Here is a 17,023-nt window from a genome sequence, read left to right on the forward strand (position 1 = left end):
TTATTCGGAGTGATATTCACTTTTGCCTGTCTTCTGGTCAGTTTAACTTTTGTCCCGTGTGATCAGAGCATGTCCCTCGTGTCCCTTATATGACTAGTGGCAGTCTGCAAACAGTGCTTCTTACGGCTTTCATTTAACAACTGCTTTATTATTTCCAGCTTCTCATAAAGGCTGGATTTGTGAAGTGGACAGGTCATAGTTGTCCTGTCAAAAGATTGTACCACCTGAGTGAATCCATGCAGCTGCTCCAGAGTTACCTCTGGCGTTGTGGCTGCTAACTTGATTGATGCTGTTTTTAATGGGTGGATATGTCATGGTAGGTTTGCAGCTCTGCCACCTGCCCCATTTTCAGACGACTTAACTGATCATTCTTTTAACTATTTTTTGTTGTTGTTGATGCACTCTTGAAGTCGCATGTCAAGTAGACATGTAACTGGATAAATAAAGGTTATGAATAATGCCAGCACAAAAAGAACAAATAACAGTGGACATCAAAGGAATGAACTCATTAATTTTATTTCAGACATTCCACCAAAATCACCAAAATTGAATTAACACATACATATTCTTCATTATACATAATGGTAAGAATATATACCCAATGCATACACAACTCGATTTTAGTGAATATGTCTGAAAAGGGATACTGAGAAATGAAACATATTCAATCATAATGCTTATCCATCTGCACATGACATGAATATTCTTCCTAAATTCTGTTATTTGTTCTAGATGAACAAAACTCACAAGTATACACACACACACGCACAGCATGTCAGCCATGTTTAAATCATATCTCATTTGCCTCCCCGTTTTATCGCTGTAACTTACTTCTTAACAATAACCAGTTTGAGCCTTTTCTTAAACTTGGACATTGCTTCAGCTTTTTTGCTAGGCTTATTCCAAACCCACACCACTGACTGAAACGCAAACTCTCTTCATAGTTGGTCAAACTGTCAGGTTTCTGAGGTTTAGGTTTTTCCTATAAACAATAAATGTACGTAAAATGGTGTCGTTTTTGAAAAGTACAAACTTATTAGAGAGAATTGAATTTGTTGTTTTACTGTGAATCTCCCGTCCAGATGTTGGCGGTAATGCGCTCTAATAGTTGGTCTGTCATCCGTCACAAAACATCACAAGCAGAAGAAGAAGAAGCTATCACTGCTGTTGTAGCACTGGGGTTGCGGGCGATCATCGGTTTTGTTATCATTTTAGTCGTTGACATGAAAATTTATAGCCCTTAGATCGCAGACGACGTCCGAAAAAAGTCAAGAAAGTACGTGGGGGAAATAAACCTTTGAGCGTTGTTGTCACCACATGGCTAAGTTTTCTTGGCGCGTGAATCGCCGCCTTGCTTGAAATCACTTCCGGCATGCTGGTTTTCACTCTTCTGCCACCCTGGACCCTTCTCTGTGTACACCTTCAAGACTAAACGGTGATGACGGTTCCAAAGGTTGCTGTGGGTCTGTGTTGTTGACGTAAGTTAAAAAAACACACAACTTGTGTTTACTCGGTTTACTTCCTACGTCGGTTGCTAGCTTTGTGTTCCTTTGTGTTGAAACCGCGACCATACTTGTAACGAAAGTTGCAGATTCAGTTAATGTTACTGTTGTCAACGCGTGGAAACACGTTGACGCCTAACCCTCCCTGATAAACCTGGTCATGTTGTCATTCACGGAGCAATCTGCCATTGGTCATCTTTAGGACGACAAAGTTGCTTCCTTCCTTGTTTGCGTCGGAGCGGCTAGTGTTGGGTTTGACTTAAACAAGCGACACAACCTGTTACTGTTTTTTGTTTTGTTTTTGTTTTTCTCGGGGGGCAATTCAAGTTGCATTTTAGTTGTCATGGTGAACAAACAGCCATTTGTGATTGGTCCAAAGATATTTACCGGTGCCCTTTTGACTTTTCTTTAGAAAACTTGGAAAGGTTGCTTCTCCCTGAAGAGCAAAGGTGAGTCAGCAGGTAGCTTTCTCATTGCAAAATGTCGTCACGTATTTACCTTATTTTATGGAAATTCAAATAATTAATTTATTAGCAACTGCTTGCTTTAGATATGATGTAATTCTGTGTTGTTGTTTCTACCCTGGTACACTTCAAGGCACGCTGGCCTTGTTGTTTTAGAGGTTTCCTGCTTTGGCACACCTGATTTCACTTGGTGGCTGATTTTAACAGGCTTTGGCTGAAATGTAATCATCTAAATCAAGCAGGGGAACATCTAAAACCTGCAGGGCAATGTGCCTTGACAACTGGGGGGGATTATTAAATTGTTAAATATCAAATTATTAAATTCTGTTTGATTTCTCTTCCTGGCCATGTTGAGTGTGGGTTTTTAAATTCAACTCTCCCATAACTAACCCTGCTGCTTTATGTATCTACCAGCAAATCTTCAAAGGTTCTTTACTGTCACCACGTGTTAACGTAGTGAAATTTGCCCACGCCGGCTGGGACTACACATAAGAGATAAACAAAGAGCCGATGAACAAGGGTAACAGTGTTTCTCTTCCCCCCCCCACATTAAAGCATTCAAAAGATAAACATTTTTCAAAAAAAGATGAAGATTTAAAAGTTTGTATAAACTAGTTGTTCTTCATGAGTAGCAGAAAACAAATAATGAGGTAATAAGGTGCTTTTGTGCAATGATTTGAGGCTTCATTTACAGAGATGTGCATTTAGATATTTTGAGATAATAGTGTACAGATAGGCAATAGCGTTAACGTGATGATGGGCTAGTAGCAGTGCGGTGATTTTTAACGTGTTGGATTGTAGTCTCCCATCAGGGGGCGATAGCCCTCGCAGCGCTTGGGAGGAAGTTGTTTATTTGTTCTGGATTTAATGCTTCTAAAGCATTTACCTGATGGGAGTGGGGCAAACAGTGCATGGCCTGAGTGGGTGGGACCAGTGGAGATATGTCTTGCCCTTCTCTGGACTCGTTCTGCATAAAATGAGTCTAGATCCTGCAGACGGCATCCCACAATCCCTTGCGCTGTTCTTACCACCCATGCTAGGTCCTTCCTCTCCTGAACTGTGCAGCTCCAGTACCATACAGTTATGTTGATACATAAAACACTCTCTATGGTGGCTCTATAGAAGTTTTTTTGCAGCTTAGTGGAAAGTCCAGACCTTTTCAGTTTCCTGTGGAAGAAGAGCCATTGTTGGCCCTTCTTCACCAGGTGGGAGGTGTTTACGGTCCAGGAGAGGTCAGAGGAGATGTGAATGCCAAGGAACCTAATGCTGTGCACGTGCTCCACCTCCTCCCCCTGTATGCAGAGAGGAGCAATGCAAGACGTGATGTTTGGTGTAAAAGCAACACAGCTCATCTACCTGAGCACACCGTCCCCACTGTGAAACACGGCGGTGGCAGCATCATGGTTTGGACCTGCTTTTCTTCAGCAGGGACAGGGAAGATGGTTGGAGCCAAATATAGGAGCATTCTGAAGCAAACTCTACAATGGAATGGTTCACAAATAAACATATCCAGGTGTTCGAATGGCCAAGTCAAAGTCCAGACCTGAATCCAATCGAGAATCTGTGGAAAGATCTGAAAACCGCTGTTCACAAACGCTCTCTATCCAACCTCACTGAGCTCGAGCTGTTTTGCAAGGAGGAATGGGCAAAAATTTCACTCTCTCGACTGATAGAGACGTACCCCAAGCGACCTGCAGCTGTAATCGCAGCAAAAGGTGGCGCTACAAAGTATTAACTCAAGGGGGCTGAATAATTTAGCACGCCCAGTTTTTAATTTTTTTTATTTGTTAAAAAGGTTTGAAATATCCAATAAATTTCGTTCCACTTAATGGTTGTGTCCCACTTGTTGTTGATTCTTCACAAAAAACGACAGTTTTATATCTTTATGTTTGAAGCATGAAATGTGGCAAATGGTCAAAGTTCCAGGGGGGCGAATACTATCGCAAGGCACTCTACAGTATAATGCGTAGAAGAAGATAACTTCTTCTATATTTCATCTTAAAATGAAGCATAGAAGACTTCTTCTAAATAAATAAATTTTTTCATGTGAATACATATTTATAAATGTATTAAATATACAGTTTTTGGTTTTAATTTTTTACAAAGGAAATGTTTATTTGCATGTCTTTATTGTAATTATTACCCGTGGGGGAAGGCAATGGAGCTGAGCTGCGCTGCCAAAAAAACACTCCGCTGAATCAGCGCAGCGCAAATATCGAATATCCAACTTGAAAAAATGATTTCACTGCGATCAAAAGACTGCGGTTCAGCACTTAGAAGTCCTAATCGTTGTTCTCGCCAGGCTGAGGCAAAAACCACCTTAAAGCCTAAATTGTAACTCTGTAAGGCAAACTTTAAAGAAATTTGGGGGGTATGATCTGCCTCAAAGTGTTAATGTACCAGTAATGCTTGATGGCAGCAGAGCGAACACTGACAACTGGAGGTGGGGCTAAAACCACCCCCAGGAGGCGTTTGCCACTTTCTGGCCATACCAGGTCTGTTGAAAACCAACACGAGTAGAACAGCATGAAGCCCTACCATGCAAAAAAGAGCAAGTGGATTAGAGTAGGGCCGGTGTAAAAGGGGCTTAAAGTTCCCTACATGTTGTCTATCTGCGCAAATCTTGTGAGACTGTTCATTATGAGGCAGGCGGAAAGTGTCTGTGCATCCAAATGGCTCTGGAAGCGCAACCAGAGACCAGCAAAGAATGCAAAATTATTGTTTATAGGTTACTTACAGGCAGCGTTACAGCTCGCAGACTTTCAAAGAGCTTTTTATTGGCTCTGTGTAGTGATGGAATTATATTTTTGGTGTTTTGCTTTCACAATTTAAAGTAAGCATGGACTGGTTACCTATGACAAGTTCTTCTATGTTTTAGAAAGTGTAAATAAATTTAAAAAAATAACGCTTCTATGATTTAAAGCCCTTTTAACGCAGTACTCAAAAGTACCAGATTCTCAAGTGTTTTTTTTTCTACCTCTATGGGACATAATAGTAATGGATTGCCACCCCTCTCCAACCTACTGCTGTGCACTGCTGGTCAGCTGGGTGACACACTTCCTTTAAACACTGTTGTGCCATAAGGATGCTAAATGTCACCGAGTGCAAGTGTCGTATTGATAGATGAGACGGGAGTGGCAAGGAACATGTGGAGTTATCCCAACTGATATTACCATCAAAATATTCAACAATGTTGTTGCATTTGCATGTTTTTTTTTCTATATCTTGCAACCTGAGTTATTGCTTAAAACATTTCTATGAACTTTGCAGGATTAACTATTTGTTCCTTTTTGTTGTTTTTTTGCCTTTCTGTCGTAGACCCAACAACGTGAGCAGATGCGTTCAAGGGGAAGCGTAATTCAGGTAATATTAAAAAAAAAAAAACAGTTTTTGGAATGACAATTGTGTGTTATCTTATGCAATTTGATTATGTCTTGAAGCAAAGGGAAACAGAAAAGTCTATTCGGGACATTAGATGCATAAAACTGTTTGATTCCTTGTGTTAAGCCTCTCCTGAACATCAGACATAGATCACATTGTTTAAGGAAGTCATATAATGTTACTTTTTGTATTTAAAACTATTTAATGAATAATACTGTTGAGATGCGCCTATAAGTAAAACAGAATATGATCGACAGGATATTGTCTCTTTCTGTTCTTAGTGATGGATTTAGATAGCACATCCAAAAAGAGGCACAGGGAGGAGGAGCCTGGCTTCAAGAACATCAAGAGGCCATTTCTTAGAGAAACAAATTATGGAACGACGGAGACAACCAAGCCCACTCCTGGCACCTCACCAAGATCTTCACTGGACCCTCAGCCATCACTGAAGAACTCGTCAGTTTTTGAACTATCCGCTGAAACAACAAAGAAACTTCAGAGGTCTGTGTCCGCAGGCTCAGGATCATCCTTCACACTTAAATCCTCACAATTAAACTTCACTTCTTCAGAGAAAGCCACATCAGAAGGGGCAAAGAAAGGCTTTATAACCACTGAGAATAATATAGTGAGGTTAATTTTTCCCCCATCTCCTAGTAAAGACATTCCAAAGAAGCAAAATGAGGAAAACCAAAAGGATAAATCAAGTTCTTCTAAAGCTCATCGGGAGTGCAGTAAAACTGCACATGCTGGTACGGTCTACAGTAACTCTGATCACACTGACTGTATCCTCGCCAAGACAGAAAGCAAAAGGTCAGATGGCAGGTCTCAAAAACCGGCATCTAAGCCAGGTTTGGAATCCGTTAGTTGTAGAACAACAGAGCACAGTAAAGCAAGCCGTGTACGAAGACCAGTGGCGGCCCCCGACAATTTAGACCAGCTCTTCACGCCCGATCCCAATGTCTATGTGGTCAGGCCTGGATGTAAGACTCCAAAGTCCAAGAAGGAAGAGCAAACGATAAAATCACCCACAAAGACAGGTTCCAGCCCCAAATCCAGCTGCCATCCAACGGGTACTCCTGCTTCCTCTGCTGCTGCGCAACCTCCACATGTAGCCTCTAACTCGGCTGCCTATTTGCCAGTTGTGACTTTGGAGCGTTTAAAACTGGGAAAATCTAAGGGGGAGAGTACCAAGCCTCACAACAACCATTCCCAGAAACCTGAAACCGGTGAAGGTTTGTGTTGCTCAGAGACAGACACAGCAGCCTCTGTACAAGAGACTGTATCTCCTCACAGGAAGACTCCGCCATTAGAGGAGGAGAAAAGTGAAGGCAGTAAAGGGATGAAAGAAGAAGACTCTATTGACCTTGAACTAGACCATAGCTTGAACAGTTCAGATGATCTAAAGCTGAAGTCTGACAGCAGCGGGGAGGAGCTGCTGATCTCCTTCAAGGAGATGATGGCGCGCGATAGGAATCCTCCAGACACGCCAACGAAAGACACCTTCTCAGAGCCGAGCACTCCAGGATGTCGTAGCTCTCAGTTAAAAACGGTAAGCTCCGTCTACTTTGTGTTGTTTCAACATAAAGTTGAAGATTCAAGCTGATCTGTGTCCTTTTAAGAAAATTAAATGTTCATTTCTGTCTCGGTTTGACTGCTTTGAGTCTCCCTTTATTTCTCTTAGTGGCTGCTGCCGTTCACCTCAAGGCCCGTAGCCTACAAGAACAACCTGGACCAGATGCTGAAGGAGATTAACAGAAGCAAGAAGTATACAATCCAGAGAACTTTACTTGTATTACCTTTTGATTTTCAGCTTGTTGCATGTCTGCCAGACTGTTTGTGTGTGTCCCCTCCTCCGTCTTTGTGTTTCCCGTCTCTTCACATGTTCAGAGGGCAGGCTGGTGCCAATATGCCCTGATTATACCAATCATGACCGAAGGCAGTTCTATCTAAGCTGCTCACCTGTAGGGCTGCATCCTGCTCCACCAGCCGGCTCACCGACACATGCTTTGCTCCCTGTCTTTATTTGAAAGTTTGTGGGCTAGGAAAGTTTGGGGTACCCTGTACATGTCCATCACGTAGGTTTCCAAGTAGGTTGGTGCCACCCATGTAATGCTTTGTCAGATTAGAAAAGCGGGGTTTTATTTTCCTTTATTTTTCTCTTAGTTTAGATGACAGCTAGGCCCTGTTTTATTTATTTCTTTGATTTGGCGCAACCTTATGGCCCCTTTCTCCCCCACAGGTTGTTCAACCTTTTGGGATTTCTTTAAAATCTTATTGAGTCGCTTTTATAGGGACTTTGACATTTTCTTGTGATTGTCCTGTGTTTTCTCCCTCCTTCAACCAGGGGGGGTGCTTTAACAAGCTCATGTCTGTGCACGGCAGATTGCTTACTGCTCCCTTTCTTCATTGTAATTTACCAGAGCGAAGGAGATTGAGGCACAGCTTCTAACTGCTTGCCAAGAAGACCTCTTGAAGCTAGTGGAGTATGAGGAGGCAGAGGAGAACCAAGCGGAGATTACCGCTGAACACCAGTAAGAGAAACGGAGGCTTTTTCTGGGCTGGTGGCTAAAGCTCACTTGATTTTTGCTGTAAATTGAGACTGATTTGTCATTTGTTCTTCAGAGAGTTTCTGCAGCACTTCTCGTTGATGACTACTGCGTTCAGAGAAATCCCGCCAGGGGAGGTGGTTTTTAACTTGGAAAAGTTTGGCCAGATCTTTGACCAGGATACGCTGCAGCTCAGGGAGTGCCCCGTCAGTCCACAAGGGATCTCACAAAAAACACTGCTTTGGTAAGATATACTCGTGCTTCTATGTTTATACACATTATCGAGCAAAACATGATTACAATTAGCAGTGCTTTGGAGAAGGGTACAGCTGCAGCGGCAGCCACCACCAAACACGCCCCCCGCTAAATACGCCTTTCCTTGTTTCCTTAACCCTAACCATAAAGTTAGTGGCTGTGTTGTGTGGGACCGGGTGTGTTTTGCAGTTTCCACGACTGCAATTATCTGTTAGTGCGTTGCAACTGCTAGATACTGTGCTTATGACTGTACTAAGAAAAAAACCTGCAGCAGCTTCTTTGGCTTTATCAGATAACCGTAGAAGAGAAGTCTATATGGCTCTCCATTCATCCATCCATCAATTTTCTGACTCGCTTTATCCCTCATGGGGTCGCGAGGGGTGCTGATGCCTATCTCCAGTGTTCTATATGGCTATTAAAGTGAATAATTTGCTGTTGTAGAAACTTAAATCAAGAGTGTGGTCCAGAACCTGTTGAACATACCCATGTGTTTTTGATGTTACGACCACTGGGATTTTATCTGTTAAACACTCAGTAGTACAGAATTGGGAATCTGTGCCAAGACTTGGAAAATTGATATGAAGTGGAATTGGAAAAAGGGTTTGTAATTTTAATTGCAGATGAAAATCTGAAAGTGTGGCCTGCATTTCTTTTCAGCTTAGTATACTGTAATGTCCCACTTATAACATGTGAAGAGGCTTTAACACTTACAGATGCTCTCTGTCCAATCGAATCGAGCTTGACCAATTTCCCAAAGGACGGGGAAACGTTTCAGTCCCATAGTCTATGAAGCTGGTAGCTGATACGCCCCAAAGTAAAATCTTAATTTAAGTGTCTAGCACACCTTTTAAGTTGTTAGTTTTAAAGGAAAAGATTGCATCGGTTTTTCCTCAACTGCACAGTTTTAAGCTACTTTGTGTTTATCCATCTCCAAAAATCCAAATGAAACGGGTTGAAGTTTCCTAGTTAAAATGTGAAATATAATAATTTTACAAGGCATATATAAATTATCACGAGGACTACCTCATGCAATAAAAAGTGAATTAGAATATAAAAAAAAGTAGAGAGGTGAGGATAAAATGCCAAAATCTAAGGATTTTAAGTGCGTCTTATAGGTCTGCCTAAAAAGTGGACCAGACAGCTGCAGCTGATCCAGAAAGCTGCTGCCAGCGTCCTCACTAAGACTAAGAAAGTAGAGCACATCACCCCAGTTCTAAAGTCCTTACACTGGCTCCCTGTATCTCAGAGAATAGACTTTAAAATCCTTCTTTTAGTCTATAAATTCCTGAATGGTTTAGCACCTAAATACATCACAGACTTATCAGTGTATCAACCATCCAGACCACTAAGGTCTTTTTTTCTCCGGCCTACTCTGCAGACCCAGAACCAGAACCAAACAAGGAGAAGCAGCATTTAGTTCCTATGCTCCACTAACCTGGAACAAACCTCCAGAAAAGTGTAAAAGTGCTGAAAGCCTGAGTTCCTTTAAATCAATATTAAAAACACATTTGTTTAGGATGCCTTTGACTGTTCTAGTTAAACTAATGTTTCAGTAAACAGTTTAAGTTTGTAGTCCAACTGTTTTTTAATATTTGTTTTTAGTTTCTATTTTAATGTTTTATTTTGTTTCTACATTTTATTCCGATTTGCTTTTATTCTGTTTTATTTTCCTATATTTTAATCATGTAAAGCCCTTAGCATTGTCTTTGTACTGAAATGTGCTATACAAATAAATTTGCCTTCCTTGTCATTTCAACTTGTATTAAGCAATGCAACCACTGTGGGTCCTTACAGAACTGTTGTCTATGTCTCCTCTCTGCTTTCCTGCTTCATTGCAGGTCCAGTCATGCTCAGCTGAGAGTGCACTTGAATATCGGTCTGTTTGAGCTAGCTTACTGTAACTCACCGTGTTCAGCTCAGATTCTCAGCTTCCTTTTCAAGGTAGGCTAGACACACTCTTCTAGTAGCCGTGTCATTTTTTTTTAAACACGTTCATTCTTAAAACTCTTGTTGCAATTAAACTTTGCTCCTTGGAACAATTATTTGTTAACAGATGATGTCGGTCCATAGTGAAAGGATTGTGTCTGAGAAGATCCTACAGGACCTTTGTGACATTGCCCGTTTTGCTGCTTATCAGATAGGTAAGCATATCCCCTCATTAGCTTACTTTTTGCTCGGGGTAACAACGCTGATGTTTTCTCACACACTCCTCTTCCCCAGCGCACAATGACAATCAGCAGTTCGAAGTGTGGGTCCCCAGTTTGGCCGACGTGACTCTGGTCTTCATGAACATGGGGGCTGCATTTGTGACACTCTTCCCCTTTGAGAGTCTACAGCCATCATTTACGGAGGGGGATTTGCTGTGAGTAGCTTTGCTCTGTGAATCGGCTACGTTGCTGCTGTTATTTAGAAATAAGACATTGCAGAACTAAGTCATTTTATATATTTGTGAATAAAAGGATGTGATTTTTTTTTTCTGTTTGCAGAGAAGATGTCTATGTTAAAAGTGAGAGTCCTTCCAAAAACAAGGAAGAAATAATTTTCCCTGAACACAACTGTATAAACATCTTAAAGGTGAGATACTTGGAAGGGATAGTGTCACACAATTAAGCCCTAGTCAACACCTAGCCGGATATCTGGGAAAACTAATACATTTTTATGCAGTTCGGCCTTTCATCCACATGTAAAATCCATTTTATATCTCTAAAGACAAATGAGTCTGAAAACTCCGGCCAATTTGGAGATTTCTAAAAACGAAGTCCTTGAGCCTGCGTGTGTACATGTACTGACGTCACATGTCAGACAATTTTCAGACTTGGCTATAGAGTGGAGTATAAAATTCATGTTATCAAGAGAGGTGCTGGTTTTTAACCTGACAACAGCCAGATGCATGTATCGCTGGAGCTAGGCGGAGCGATACATGCAGCTGGCTGTTGTCAGGTTAGCTGGTTTTTACATTGGTATTATGATTGACTGTTTGCAATATGCGTCTCATCAGTGTTAAACTGGACAAATTCACTAACCTGCAGCATTTATTTCCAACTGATGATACCCCGGCAAACCACACAGCATTTCCTGTTGCTGCCTCGGTATCGAGACTTCAAAGTAAAAGCATACACGGAACATTCTAAACATTACAGGTGCATTAGAGGCATTAGAGGCTTTTTGTTTGTGTTAACAAGCCCGGCTGCTCCAATACGTTGACATGCGAAGGAGAGAGGGCTTGGAGGTCAGCTGTTTTACACCAACTCTCCAAGAGGCACAATGCCGTTCAACATCAGGGTCGTTTTTCAATAAGCGTACTTGAGCGTTCTCGTGACACGTCATCAGCCTCAGCCCCAGCGAGGTTCCAATTACCAAGAACACCGGAACGAGAACGGACCAAATACCCGGATGTTGTTTGCCCCCCGCCCTCTTTATCGAGCATGCATCAGAGCAGACTTGTGCGTTCTTCAGACTGACCGCTTTCCCAGAATGCACCACGGCCCCAGCTTGATTCAGGACAGCGCAAAATTTTTTGATATTTTTTAAGGCTTCTTTAGGTATTAAAGATGTTTTCAATAAAATATGGTGTAATGTATAAATAGTTTTGTATGTTTATAAAAAGGTTAAAGAACTTAAATTATAGTTTATTTAACACAAAATATTACCTCTTCTTTCAACAATGAATACATTATTCATACAATTATTTAATTCTATGATCAAAATAAGTACTAATTTATTATCATCTAAAGACTACTAATAACAGGAGGTGAAACGCAGGTCCAGACGAGCTGTGTGTGTGGTGATGTCACGAGTACGCTTCAGTTCCAATACACAGAGATACGTTCTGCGTGCTCCCGTTCTCCCCAAGTCCGTACTTCCTGTGTTCTTGCCAAGAACGGACTTGACAAGAACGTGAGTCCGTACTCGCGGTCTTGTGAATTGAGAAACGGGCCAGCTTTAATTTTGAAGTACGCTGACTGGTTGACATGGGTTTCTATCTCAGCACTACACTGCCCCCTATGCATCTGGCATGTTTAAAACAATGCTCAGCGGCGTGTTTGTGTGGATGAAAACAATCCTGTGTGTATTATTTTTTAGGGGGAGATATTCGTTTTTATGAAGATCTGGCTCTTAGTGTGTGCGTCTGTGTTAGTGCGTGTCCAAACTTCTCTTTACTTGGTAATGTTTTTTTCCTAAATCGGGTATGAATTTACACATCTTAAACACCGCAGCATTTTATGTTAACCTGTAAAAGAAATACCAAGTCTTAGAGCTACGTTTATTTTTATGGAGCTGGGTTTAGTATAAAGGCACATTTTTGTGTTGAAGTGAAAAGCAAATGGCTTTTGTCAAGCAAGTTTCAACCTTCCTTCCTTCTTACTTGTTTTTCTTGGTGCTTTCCACAGTACCTGTCTTACAGTATGAGCCTGTGCCCTCGGGCCTACAGCGACTATGAACTGCTGCTGTTGCTAACTGTGGTGGGCAGGGTCACCCTGGAAACACAGCGAATCCTCCAGCCCATTGTAGAAGGGAGGTCTCTGCTCTATAACATTATCAACAACATCAGCGATTGGTCTTCTATGGTCAGTAGGAAGAAAACACTCCTGACTCTCCACATTTGCTTTCAAATGGATAATTATTATGTTTTCTTTCATTTTAAGCAATTATTAAATAATCTGATGTCACGTTTTTTTTCCTCTCTGCTGTAGCTGCCCAGAATCTGTAAGGCCCTCACTGATTTGACCGACGATCACCACAACATGTGCCTGCTAGTTCAACTCCTGCCAGACAGTAAACGTGGAATGTAAATCTGTTTATTCATGCATTTATTTTTAAATAACTTTTACATGTTATATTAAAGGTGTAAACTAAACAACCAGAATGTGTAAGGGAATAATAATAATAATAATAATAATAATAATAATAATAATAAATCTGTGGGTTTCTAATCCCATTTTGCGGAAAATTATACAAACATCAGATATGCATTCAGATTGGTTAAAACTCTTTTTCCTTTTTGTTTCTCGATATAGACGACTACGCCGCCATGTAAGCCTGTGCTTTATCTCTAAGCTGTTGGATGGAAATTGCACCTATACCCCTCAGGCGGAAGAACCTGAGGTAGACTCTCTATTGACATTTTATGCATCTCTTTTACAACAGCTTGAATTCATTCATGTTTAAAAAACTTAATATGCATGGTGTGCAGCTTGCTGGGTTGAGGCCATATCTTCCCCAAATTCGACCCTCCGCCCTTCTTCGACGCATACAGCAGAAAGACCAAGAAGAGGACATGTTCGAACAAGATCAAAGGGTAAGGACTGGTTTAAGGAGTAACATTACATTGAGAAAGTGATTATCAAGTTTATTTTCTTTTTTTCCTTTTATGTTTTTTTTATATAGGCCTACTACCTGTGCTATAGCCTTCTGACTCTGATTAGTGAAGCCTCCACTTCGGATGTCTTTCTACCTGATCAAAAGGTACGTTCTCTTTCCTTTCTCTTTAGTCTACACAGTGTTGTTAGGACTGAGTTTCTAAAGAAAGACGACAATGCTGAAGCTGTTCTGTTTTTTTTTTTTTTTCCTTTCTTTAGGCACAGCTGCTTGTTTTGTCATCCGAACTGGAAATGCACATTAAGTGTGACATCAGGGAGAGCGAGAAATGTCTTTACCACAGCAAGGTAGGGGATAGCTTCAAAAGAGTGGAAGGATTCTGTGTCCATCTATAAGACAAATACACATGGATGGGTACATCATGCAGTGCAAACAGATATGCATGAAAACATTTTCTGAACTAAAAAGTTTAAGACCGGCTTCCTGAAAAGTCTTTAAGCATTGTGTACTTTTACTTTTTTTCCCCATAAGATGCAACATCACATTTTTTAACTAATTAATTATGCACAACACAATAGTGATGAATAGCAGCCAGTAAAAGCCATAATAAGTCTGTTTCACAGCTTTTTTTCCTCTTATAGGTGAAGGATCTGGTAGCCAGGATCTACACTAAGTGGCAGATGCTTCTCCAGAAAGTTCGACCTCTCAATGTACAGTACACGTTACCGCTCCTCTCAAAACAGTTTTATTGAATGTGTTAAAGCATAACGGCAGCACTGTGAACCATCTCTGCAATCTCCTATACTTTTCTCTTGTAGGATAAGCTGTATGATTATTGGCAGCCTTTGGAAACATTTGGGATCACTGAACAGGATGGAGAGTCAACTTTTATTGAAGACGAGGAAACCACAGGAGTTGAGGACACTATGATTGATGAAAATGACGAAAAGGAAACCGAAGAAAGGGAAGTAAAAGAGGACGTGGAAATGGGGGGAAATCCAGGAGACGATGAACACTATACAAAGATGAGTGAAACAACAGCGGCAGCAGAGCAAGTAACTTGTGACAAACAAAACAATGCCTGTGATGCAGCCTCCAGCGATGGATGAGCAAATGAATCCGTTATAAAGAACGTACAAACATGGAGAATGAGACTGCTGGGAGGGTAAACAAGTCTCCCTCTGATGCCATCATGTGAATCTCTTCCATGCATATCTTTTTATTGCCGAGTGTTGAAACTTGTCACCTTAAAATTAAGATTTTAGCGTTTTTACTTATTGACTTGGTTGAGTGTATAACCCTTAGGTTAACTGTACAGCTAATGGCAGTAAGATTTATTAAAAACAACTTTCTGGTTTGTGCTGTATGAAATTAAATTATTTAATTGTTTTTGTTTGTTTTTAGAACTTTTTATTTAACCATTTTAATAATTTTACATAACATCTCCTGACAGAAACTCAAGTAGTAGATGTGACGACAAACACAAAATACCAAAAGTCTTCACAATTATGACAGCAGGCAGAGCAGACGATATCCACAATCTGTAATTGGCCAAGCAAAATGGCCAAGCAGCTCCCCTTCCCATAGAGGAACTCCGTTAGACCTCTCCTTCAGTAACATCTCATCCTATCATGCTCTCCATCAGACACCCAGATATTCTGAAATGCAAGTCCATCTTTGTATAAAAGTGTCCATAGTTGGCTGCAGGCTTGCAGTCATTCGCTCCATTGTGTAAACATGTTTCAGTCTCTGGACCCATTGACTTATAGTTGGTTGTTTTTACATCTCTCCAGTGCACAGTAATCATTTGCTTTGCTATCAGTAAAAAAAAACCTCAGGATATATATCTGATCTGCGTTATATCTGTTTTTAGGTATGGCTCCCAACAAAAACACCACAGGTTCAGGAGTCCCATTTACTTTCAATATTCCCTCTATTTCCTTTTTAATATAGTCCCAAAATCCTCGTCTTACTGGACAATCCCAAAAAATGTGAGTGGTGTCTCCAATATTTTCACAATTTCGCCAACATAATGCTACACTGGGATTTTTCACAAATGAGATGATAAAGTATTAAAGTATCTGATCTTCACTTTCCAGTCAAATTATTTTCATAGTAGGCTGCTAATTCCCCTATGACAGTCAGTACATATGTCCACCCAATTATTTAATTGTTTAATAGCTTTTTATTATTATTATTTTCAAGACAAAATATGTTTCATTCATTTAATAAGATTTTTTCCATTCCTGCAATTTTTTGGTAATTATTTTTTTTGTGGTTTAAAGTGTGCACATTTTGATTTAATTTGACATATTTGTATTTATGGTTTTCCTTTAAATACTTATTTTCCTTTTTACTACTATTATTATCCAAATACTATTTTGGGGCCTCTTTCAAATACCTAAAATAAACTATTTGCAAGTTTCTATAACGCCTTTGTATGTTATGAACTTAATATAACTGAGTATTTATACTCAGTTATTTATACTTTTACGCTGAAGTATGTTTTAAAAGAAAAGATTTTCCTTGCACCAATGTTCCATTTTATCAGATGTCTCAAGCAAGTGATGTTAAGCCAAATCTTAATTTGATTAAATTTATATTTTCTCATGAAAAGTTAGGAATGTAAGCAATACCATAAGCTTCATCTGCAATTTGTCATTGGAAAGCCCATGTGCTTTTGAAGACTGTTCACTGTACTGTGACATAGAGGAAAAATAGCTTTTAATACTTGTCAAATATGCTACCGTACTGGTTATAAGACTGAGTTTACCTAAAACTCCCCAGACTGAATTCAATTCAAAAGTACTTAATCACTAAGGGAAATTAAATAAGTATCATGGAGAATAGACAAATTGCTTCAACAAAGAAGAACCTGTCACCAGACCATCTCAACTTTTTTTTTCATAATCATAATTACTAACGGTAATTGAGATATTTCAGTCTGTGTGTAATGAAGCTATGCAATATAGGGGTTTTCTGATATTCTGAAATGACTAAGTTACAAAATATATTGAACTCTTTCCTCAATATTCAAATTGGCTGGGGTGTACCTGTACAGTAGAATCAGGGATAACCCCAGCCTTGACAGGATTGAGAGGGAAAACCCATTCCAAGGTTTAGGGGGGACACTCGTGAACCACAGAAATGTCAAAAACATCTCACCTTGGCTAATAATAAAAAGGCCTGGACAGTTGCTAAGTGGTTTAAAATCCACTTTAAAATAGAAGTTGGTATTGCATTTAATTTGGGCATCAAGGAACAACATTGTGGAGATAGTTTGAAGATACACAGAATCCAACTTGGTTATTTTGCAGAGTGAAATGTCAGCGATAATCCATTTACAGCTGTCGTCTCCTGGTTCTGTTTCATTAAATCCAAAGTTATTACAGCGGTCTGTGAGGAAACTTTGGTCCACCTCCCGCTTCCCTCTAATGACCAGCGGTATAGAGATTTTCATTTCATTTTCCAGCAGGACTTGACAGGTGCCCACACCGCTAAATGTACCAATGACTGGTTTAATGTGCACAGTATCACTGTGTTTGACTAACCAGCA

The 17,023-nt window shown here is 40.2% G+C and overlaps 1 protein-coding gene across 2 annotated transcripts; it reads left to right on the forward strand.

Moving 5' to 3' along the window:
- Positions 1–1,145: 1,145 nt before the first annotated feature.
- Positions 1,146–14,856, forward strand: slf2 (SMC5-SMC6 complex localization factor 2). 2 transcript variants are annotated; one of them, XM_012880608.3, is made up of 19 exons: positions 1,146–1,478; positions 1,915–1,951; positions 5,285–5,329; positions 5,629–6,896; positions 7,029–7,111; positions 7,768–7,878; positions 7,970–8,137; positions 9,987–10,089; positions 10,202–10,289; positions 10,369–10,510; positions 10,635–10,722; positions 12,540–12,716; positions 12,843–12,937; positions 13,167–13,254; positions 13,343–13,447; positions 13,537–13,614; positions 13,728–13,814; positions 14,109–14,177; positions 14,286–14,856. In XM_012880608.3, exons 4-19 carry the CDS (start codon positions 5,631–5,633, stop codon positions 14,574–14,576), a joined length of 3,039 nt encoding a protein of 1,012 aa, XP_012736062.2. In that variant the 5' UTR covers positions 1,146–1,478; positions 1,915–1,951; positions 5,285–5,329; positions 5,629–5,630; the 3' UTR covers positions 14,577–14,856. The 2 variants fall into 2 exon arrangements, with proteins under 2 accessions (XP_012736062.2, XP_035982453.1); XM_036126560.1 differs by lacking the exon at positions 1,915–1,951.
- Positions 14,857–17,023: the final 2,167 nt, after the last annotated feature.

The sequence above is a fragment of the Fundulus heteroclitus genome, chromosome 22 (assembly GCF_011125445.2).
Source record: "Fundulus heteroclitus isolate FHET01 chromosome 22, MU-UCD_Fhet_4.1, whole genome shotgun sequence".
Taxonomy (NCBI): domain Eukaryota; kingdom Metazoa; phylum Chordata; class Actinopteri; order Cyprinodontiformes; family Fundulidae; genus Fundulus; species Fundulus heteroclitus.